The sequence below is a fragment of the Eurosta solidaginis genome, chromosome 4 (assembly GCF_040869045.1).
Source record: "Eurosta solidaginis isolate ZX-2024a chromosome 4, ASM4086904v1, whole genome shotgun sequence".
In the NCBI taxonomy this organism is placed as follows: Eukaryota; Metazoa; Arthropoda; class Insecta; order Diptera; family Tephritidae; genus Eurosta; species Eurosta solidaginis.
The window spans coordinates 24397072-24406470 of NC_090322.1; the positions used below are offsets into that span (position 1 = coordinate 24397072).

The 9399-nt window shown below is 42.5% G+C and overlaps 1 protein-coding gene across 1 annotated transcript; it reads left to right on the forward strand.

The window, feature by feature from the left end:
• Positions 1–447: 447 nt before the first annotated feature.
• Positions 448–8063, forward strand: LOC137249325 (zinc finger protein ZFP2-like). The gene is made up of 5 exons (XM_067780685.1): positions 448–1601; positions 1715–2088; positions 2146–2245; positions 7249–7485; positions 7609–8063. Exons 1-5 carry the CDS (start codon positions 757–759, stop codon positions 7979–7981), a joined length of 1929 nt encoding a protein of 642 aa, XP_067636786.1. The 5' UTR covers positions 448–756; the 3' UTR covers positions 7982–8063.
• The last annotated feature ends 1336 nt before the right edge of the window (positions 8064–9399 follow it).

Here is a 9399-nt window from a genome sequence, read left to right on the forward strand (position 1 = left end):
GAGACTGAACATATTAGAATTTCACATTACATCAGTTTACTATAAAAGGTACATATTTTCGTCTTTTTATTCCAATTTTGGTTCATATATTCTGTATACTAAATTAAATTAATGTATAACATTCAATCTACTCCGGTAAACAAACTTAAACATTCAATTTTTATAGCCAAGTATACAAATAATTTCAGATTCGCTTATCAAAGATAAATGAAAGCGATCGCCATAGCTGTAAAAAATAGCCATATCTATATTCACTGATAGCTCAAAATCGCTGTATCGCCCATCATATCTTCTGTATAGAATCGCTTGTTAAAATAGAGCGATCGCTATAGCTATAAAAAATAGCCGTGATTCAAAAATAGGCATATCTATTTTCACTGATAGCTCAAAATAGCCATATCGTCCATCACTAGTCCATACATATATTGTTGTAGCAGTGCCACACACAAAGATGACCACACATATCTGGCATCATCGACATTCGTGCTCACTGTGAATTTCTGCGTATGTATGTATGAATTTACAATGTTCGCGAACGAGAAGAGAGAAAGAATAACATTAGATAAAACGAACTAAAAGAACAAATAGAACCGAAATCGAAGATCTAGTTCACTTGTCAGTTGAGAGACCCGGTCAATTGTACAAGTTCAGAACGAAACGACCCAACTCTAGTAGGTAAACAGCTGATGTTATCATTTTTTGTTTTTGGCTTCGCGACGAACACGGACGAATGTTAACGCAGTTTAGCACAGAATAATGGAGGCAGAAATGGATTTATTACATTTCGAATTCATATGTCGTACCTGTATGCATGTAGTGGCTGAAGCGGACGGCTATGCCGCCAGCAATTCCTTGGATCTTGAACAACCAAAACGACAGTGGCAATCTATCTTCGAGACAGTTGCTGATTGTGACCCTCTACCCATCAATGAAATGCTAAACAGCACTTTACAGCAAATAAATGTGCAACTTAGTGACGAGCTGCCTAAGAATATATGTTGTAAATGCGTAGAGCATTTATTGAGTGCATATAGATTTCAACAAATGTGTATTCAGTCCGATCAGAAGATGCGCGAATTAATCACTAATTGTAATGCTAATTTGAAAATAAAAGCATCTCCAATACAAGCCCCAATAATAGACGACACTGAAGGGAAGAAGAGATTTGAAGTCGAGTCTATGAACGATTTGCGCGCTCAAACAGGGCTACAAGCAAGTGTAAATGATCCGCTGCAAAATGTCGATGCAGCAACGCCGTTAAAGGAATATTGTAAAAGTACTCAAGTTGATGTTAATGACTATCTGAAAATGGAGCTAGGTGTTGCTGATTTTGACCATGGATCCTTTGCTGACTATAACAATTATGAAGTAACAGCGTTTACAATTGATCCTAAGGCAACAAGTGGAAGAGTAACACAACCAGCAGACGAAGAAAATACAGCAAAAACCGATGTGCCCAATAGTGATGGGGAACATAGCGATTGGAAAAGCGATAGAAATCTAAAAAACCGCAGATTGAAAAAAGCTTGCAGATCAAAAAAAACAGGAGGTAAGACCAAAAAGAGGTCTATTGTACGTAAGGAGCAACACGTGTCCAAAGAGTGAGTATGAATGAAGTTTAATGGAAAATAACATCACAGCCTAGTATATAAAATACAATATCGCGCAAAGTATGTGCTTCAATATTAATTATGTTTTTTTTTTCTTCATTTAGTTCCTCCGTGCACAACTGTACCCTATGCGAAAAATCTTTTAATAGTCGCAGGTACCTGCTAAAACATTTAAGGCGTCACAAAAAATGGGATGAGCTAAAGAATATGGATCCAAAACCAGAGAGCCATGCGCAACATATACGATTTAAGTGTGATATTTGTGGGCACTATTACAACAAACCGGAATCTTTATATGAACATCGGCTGACACACGAGGACTCCAATAAGTCAAACAATCCATATATCTGTAATATATGTGAAAAGGTATACGGTTCACAGCGTACATTAACCAGGCATAAACGTCAACGACATCGTACAACAGAAGAAAGGGCACAGGAAACAGCCAAATTATACGTATGCAAGTTTTGCAATAAAAGTGAGGTTTTTCAAGTTGAAAAAAAAGTTACTTCAAAGCTGAAACGATAATTTACAGGTTTTCAGCAATCAGGCACATTAAAGGATCATCTGCGCACACATACAGGCGAACAGCCATATTTGTGTTCCGAATGCGGGAAAGCATTCAGTAGTTCAAGGTATCCATCCGTTTATATTACAACTGTACCAAGTATTTTAATAAAACTAGACGCACGAACCACTGAGCGAGAAATGCACGTTAAACTAAATCCTACAAAATTTATATCTAAATTAAAAGTTTTCGACGCACCGTTGGGTTCAGAAATAGGTCGTTAGGGCGTTGCTTAAAGTATTAGACCGATGACATAATATTGATGACCGGAAAAATGTTTTCAAGTTCATTAAAGAATTTGTGTACATCTGAGTGTAGCCGATAATCAATTTATGTTTCACCGCCTATCATAGTTCTACTTTATCGTATCGTTGGTCTCTTGGAAGACTAACAGGCTCCATCACTAGCTTAGTTCGCTGTATGCGTGGAAAATTAGCAATGTTTGTTATATGAGGGGAGCACTAACAACAAGATTCAAGGGTTTGATAAACGTAATTCAAAGATTTCGCAACCTAATTGGCAACCTCACCTACGCGAGGCAAATGATGTCACAAATATGAGTGTATCATACACAACTGGGTGGTGGGGTGGTAGCGGGATGACCTAGAAGGTTCAATGTGATCATATTAAATCGTCCCGCGATGGATGGGCGAGTACCTTAATGATGCTTGCAACCGGTACGTACCGGATCTATGTATATCCCACAAAGGACCATCAACATCGATAACACTCGCCAAATCTGCGGGGCGTGTCATCACTACAACAACAGCGATAAGGATACTATCCGAAGGATTTTGAGGAGTGATCGATGGTGATGGTCCTTTGCCGGATATAGATCCGGTAACAAGCATAATTAAGGCAATAGCCCGATCATCTCGGAAAGGATTTAGTATGGCCACATGGGGGCTTATAGGCCATACCTTTAAGGGACAGGATTCACCACAGGTAGGTGAGGTTGACAATTGGATTGCAGAAGTTATAAATTGCACTGGCAACCCCTTAAAAGGGTTGTACTACACAACCCCTTGAATCAGTTTGGTATTTAAATCGCCTCTTGCGACAGGCATGCATGCCCGCGTATATTCTAAGCCCCCTAACGCGCTGTTGTTGTTGTTATTGTAGCAATGTTTCGCCCTACCTAATAGCTGCGACCGATCACAAATTGTCATCAATATCCTCTAACGGGAGTCTAAGGAAACTTGCTGTTTCGACAGGGGTGGACCATAATGAAAGGGGCGTTAGAGGCGTTGGTTCCACATTACAATTAAAGAGATGGTTGGTGTCATGTGCGGACACATTGCAAGCGGGGCATACATTTTGTATGTCGGGGTTGATTCTGGATATGTAAGAGTTTAACCTGTTACAGTATCCAGAACGAAGTTGAGCCAGAGTGACTCGCGTTTCCCTGGGGAGTATGCGTTCCTCTTCCGCAAGTTTTGGGTACTGTTACCTGAGTACTGGATTCACCGGGCAATTCCCGGCATAAAGGTCCGACGCCTGTTTGTGGAGTTCACCAAGGACCTGCTTGTGTTTTTTTGCTTCATACGGCTGAGTTCTCAGGTGCCGTATTTCCTCAAAATGCTTACGGAGATGACTCCTTAAGTCCCTAGGCGGTGTTGGCTCATCAATCAGATATCTGTTGGGATGCCCAGGTTTCTAGGTATTCAACAGGAACTGTTTGGTTAGCATCTCATTTCTCTCCCTGGTGGGGAGTATTCTCGCCTCATTATGTAGATGGTGTTCTGGGGACATAAGAAGACAGCCCGTGGCGGTTCTGAGCGCAGTATTTTGGCAGGTCTGTAGCTTCTTCCAGTGGGTGGTTTTTAGGCTTGGCGACCATATAGGGGACGAGTAGCACGCAAACGGCTGGCCAATTGCTTTGTATGTGGTAATGAGCGTTTCTTTGTCTTTTCCCCCAAGTACTGCCAGCAAGAGATTTGAGGATTTTATTACGGCTCTGGATTTTCGGAACAATTGCGGCTGCGTGCTCACCAAAATGTAGATCCTGATCAAACATCACACCCAAGATTTTGGGGTGTAGGACAGTCGGTAGCGTAGTGCCATCGACGTGGATGTTCAAAATGGTCGACATTTGGGACGTCCAAGTTGTAAATAAGGTCGCGGATGATTTAGTCGGTAATAATGCCAGGTTTCGCGAGGCGAAAAAACTGGAGAGATCAGGGAGGTAGCCGTTTATTCTGTTGCAAAGCTCATCGATCTGTGGGCCCGGGCCTGTGGCCATTATTGTGCAGTCATCGGCGTAAGAAACGATTGTAAGTCCTTCCGGTGGGGAAGGTAGTTTTGATATGTAAAAATTAAACAAAAGTGGGGATAGGACACCACCCTGTGGCACCCCTTGTTTAATTCTTCTTCGCTTTGATGTTTCGTTTCTGAATTGCACCGATGCCTGCCAACCACCCAGATAATTTGCGGTCCACCTTTTAAGACATGGGGGATGGGTAGACCCTTCCAAGTCTTGCAGTAGCGTGCCATGGTTGACCGTATCAAAAGCTTTTGCTAGGTCTAGCGCTACGAGTACTGTTCTATGGTGGGGCTTCTGATTTAAACCACAATTTATCTGGGTGCTAGTGGCTTTTAGCGCGGTGGTGCTATGGAGTTTTCTAAAGTCATGCTGATGACAGGCTAGCTGCAAATTTGTTTTGAAGTAGGGGAGCAAAATGGCTGCAAGCGTCTTGGCTATGACTCTCCTGTGTTAGTTGGTTTCCCAGGCTTTAGTAGCGGGACCACCTTGGCCATTTTCCATTTTTCTTTCCCTAGGCTTTTAAGCATCGGCATGGCTATGCCATCTGGGCCCACTGCTTTGGATGGTTTAGCATGACCGATGGCACACTCAACCTCTTTGGCGGTGATGGTAATTGATGACGCGCTGAACTTATGTTTATGTGCGTGTCTGTTGGCCCTCCGTCTATTTTTGTCGACCGTAGAATGCATTATATATTGTCGGCAGAAAGCGCTCGCGCAGTTTTTCGCATCCGACAGCACTTTGTCGCCAAAGGCGATTACCGGCAGAGAGGTTACAACCGCTTAGGTGCTCCTCCCATTTCGCCCGCTTCTGTTCATCCACAAGCAATCTGATGCGTTGGTTTATATCCCTTATTTGGGGGTCGCCGGGATCGAGCTGTCTTATAAGGTCACGTTCTTTCGCTAAACTTGCGGCCTCTGCCCGGAAGTGGGGCCGAATATCGGGAATTCTACCGGCGGGAATGAAACGAGCCGAGGCGGATTCAATGACCTTGCGGAAAGCACGCTCCCCTTGGCGGGCATCAGTTGGGATAGGGAGGGCAGCAAAGCGGTTGTCTGTAAGGGATTTGTATTCGTCCCACTTTCCTTTTTTAAAGTTAATGAAAGTGCGTTTTTCAGCGACGATGAAGTCGGCGGAACGCTCAAGCGAAATAAGTATAGCCAAGTGGTCGGATGCCAATGTTATCATCAGCTGCCAGTTGATGCAGTTTACGAGTTCTGCGCTCACGATTGAAATATCCGGCGAACTGTGACAGCTTCCTACCATACGTGTGGGGTCGTCTCAGTTTATTGTGCAGAACGTCGTTTCTTCTATTTGATCCGCTAACATCTCACCCCTACTGTCCACCCGCAAGTTTGAATGCCATAGATCGTCATGGGCATTAAAATCACCTAAGATAATGCGACTGTTTCCAGTGAGTACGCCGCTGATATCATGGCGGTATCCACTGGGGCAACAGGTGACAGGAGGGATGTAGATGTTGATGATTTCTAGGTTTGCATCGCCCGACCGGACAGATACTCCTTGACGTTCTAAGACACTGTCCCTGGGGTCGATGTCGGGATCAAATATATGATATTGCACAGTGTGGTGTATGATAAACGCGAGGCCGCCTCCATTTCCGCTCTCGCGATCTTTTCTGTGGACATTATACCCAGAACAGGTCTGCAATGCAGATCTTGCTGTGAGTTTAGTCTCTTGAATCGCAGCAATGCGGATGTTGTGCCGCTTCATGAAGTCGACTCTCTCCGTGATCTTCCCAGTTAATCCATTACAGTTTAACTGCAGAATTCTGAAGTGCATAGGGGGAGACGTCGTCACTCTGGGAGTAAGTGACGTTTGACTACGCCTGGGTTGTGGAAGGCCAGAACGCGATTGCTGTTGTGGCCCTGGGACTAGACGTCCTTGGGTAAGCATTGGGGTACCCGGTGTATTTGGTATGCGGCCTGGCAACATGGCGCAGACTACGGGACGTCCTAGGGCGTGAACAGCAAGGAACCACAAAAGATTTATAGAAGTTACGTGGACGTCTGGTTTTGGGGTCTAGCCCAGAACAACCTGTCCGAGTATGACCGTCCTAAAAAAGATTCTTTTCCGGCAGATGCCGCAAAGCCATTTCTCAGGACCGGGGTCAGGAGACTGACCCGGATTGGGTTCGATACCTTCCCGGAGCAAGAGAATATGGAGCAGTCCCGCTGCAAGGAGCTGCTGGGAGGATGACAATTTGTGGAAGGGACGCAACAAATTAAATGGGGTTACACTGAAATGGCAGTCCTTGGTCGGGAAAAATCCCGAGTCGCTTCGGTACATAGAACCGATGGCCTTGGGAAGCGCTGTGCTAGTCTCCTACAAAAATATCGAGCTGTTCGAATAATGAAACGTATTCGCCTTCCATGTTGTTGTTGTTGTTCTCTTAATGACAAAGACACTCCCCGAAGGCTTTGGGGAGTGTTATCGATGTTGGTGGTCCTTTGCCGGATATAGATCCGGTACGTTCCGGTAACAAAGCACCAAGGTACTAGCCCAACCATCTCGGATTAATATGTTCCATGAGGAACTTGGGATCGCCAGAGCCTCGCATGCTAAATAAGTGTATGATATATTCATATTTGTAACAGGATTCTCCACGCGTATGTGAGTTTGACAATTGGGTTGAGGAAGCTTTGAAGTTATAAAGCTTTGTATTGCGCTTATCAACCACTGGAATCCCGTCTTCCGTAGGCTTTTTAAATGTGCTAATTTTCATTGAATCTTATGTTATGCAAGAATAACTTCAACTAATTTGATTAAAATTGTTTTATCCCCAGCAATATGAAACAACATCTTTTGCGTCACGGTGGCGTTAAGCGTTATGAGTGTCCTGATTGCCCGAAGAAATTTCCTTGCCTTAGTGATTTGGCCTCACATAAAGCAGTACATCGTCGCCATAAGCCACATATTTGTGATATTTGTGGTAGTGCATTTGGAAAACCGTATCAATTAAAGAAACATAAAATGTATCATAATGGCGATAAGCCATATAAATGTGAATATTGTGAAATGCGGTAAGTCCCAATCATCATCATTTATAAAAGCGTATAATTTTCTAACAACATAATATGTTCTAATTCACTATTTTAATTGCGTTTTGTGTTGGCTAACCACAAAAATACAAATATAACCAAAAGTTTTGTTTGCATGGATCATCAACGACGTCATATGCGCACGCACACCGGAGAGAAACCATATAAATGCAATTATTGCGAACGCGCCTTTGCTCAAAGCAATGATCTTATTAAACATTTACGAACTCATCTCGGCAAGAATGTTTATAGATGTGAACTGTGCCCATCGGCTTTTCGTTTGGCTACAGAATTGCGGGTACATTTTGCTGTACATAAAAATGAGGATGCCGAGACCCTTGAGCGTAATAAGAAGGCATTGATGGATGAGGAAGTAAGATTGCGTTCAAATGTGGCCTCAAAGAAAGTACAATTGCCAGTAGAACAGTCGTTGCAAACGATGGAGCCGGATATCAAGACTGTTGTATTGGATGAGTAAAATAATTAAGTAAGCAAAATGTAATGTTTGTCATGCTTACACATGCAGAAAAAAATATTCACGTTAATAACTGGTGACCAAATTGACTGCATACCTCTTTGTATAGTTGTCTACAGCCAAATCTGTCAAATGGGCATTAATGTCATGGTAAGGAGCTGGCCTGTCCGTCTACTATATCGAAGTCTTAGTCATATTAAAATACAACAGAAAGGGTACATACGTCTATTCAAAAAAATCTAATAATAAATTAATGATATAATCATAAAAAAAAAGAAGACAAAGATAATAGCATATATAGTTAATCATAAAAAAATATAGGTTTAAATTGAGAAATCAGAAAAGGCAACATGTGGCTCCCAGACAGCACAATAGAATTTAAAATACTTATGAATCATCATTTGATTAGACAGAACTCATGTTAGCTGCAATAAAAGTATCGCCATTTCTGATGTGGTAGCCCATACTAGCAAGTTGCTTAAAGAAGACTGCAGATAAAAAATAAAAATAAATAAATGTCCACTTACTGCCTTTTAGAAATTTTAACGCCAATCTGGATCACAATTTACTTTTAACTGAAAAAATACTTATTTAAAATTGTGCCTGCATTGTCTGTCCTATAGTAGGTTATAATGGTTATTTTAGTATAAATATTTCTTCTGTACGTTTGATTGTGACTGAACTCCTCCTAAACGACTTGCCCTATTTTGAAATTGTGCGTGTGTGTTCTGTGGACTTGAGAATGCTTTAGATTCACAATTGGGTATGTTTTCTTTCTTATATTTCCGCGAAGTGAAACAGTATGGACCTGTTCTAAAAACAAAATTATTTGGCTTCCGGGCATAACTGAAAATATCATTTTTGTTTCGAAATTGAGCTAGTTAATATCGGGTTCCGTACCCACGTGTGTTACTAAGAGCAGACCGGAGGTTCTGGACGTCACCCTGATCTCGGGCGGAGGGGAATCTGTGATGAAAAAATGGATGGTGCTTGATGACCACTATTTTTCGGATCATAGATATGTCCGCTTCGATATTGGCGGGGTGGCGCTCAAAGCTGTCTGGCATAGGAACCCTAAAAACGCCAACTGGCGTATCTACAGTGAGGAGCTTCAAAAGAGGCTCTCAGGATTTAGTGTTCATATTCCCCAGAACTCTGCAGAGCTGGATAATATGGTTCACTCTTATACGAAGGCATGCGGGGAGGCTCTTGATAAGGCCTGTTCTGGGTAGAAATCTAGGGGTAAGGCCAAACCACCATGGTGGAACGCGGACCTAGATAATCTACGCAAGGCTTGTCGGAAAGCATTCAATCTTGCTAAAGCCTCAAGGAAGGCTGAAAAATGGGATGCATACAAAAAAATTCTAGGGGATTGGAGATGGTGTCTGAGGAATTTAGGCTCAGAAAGGTGCTCTCTGGTG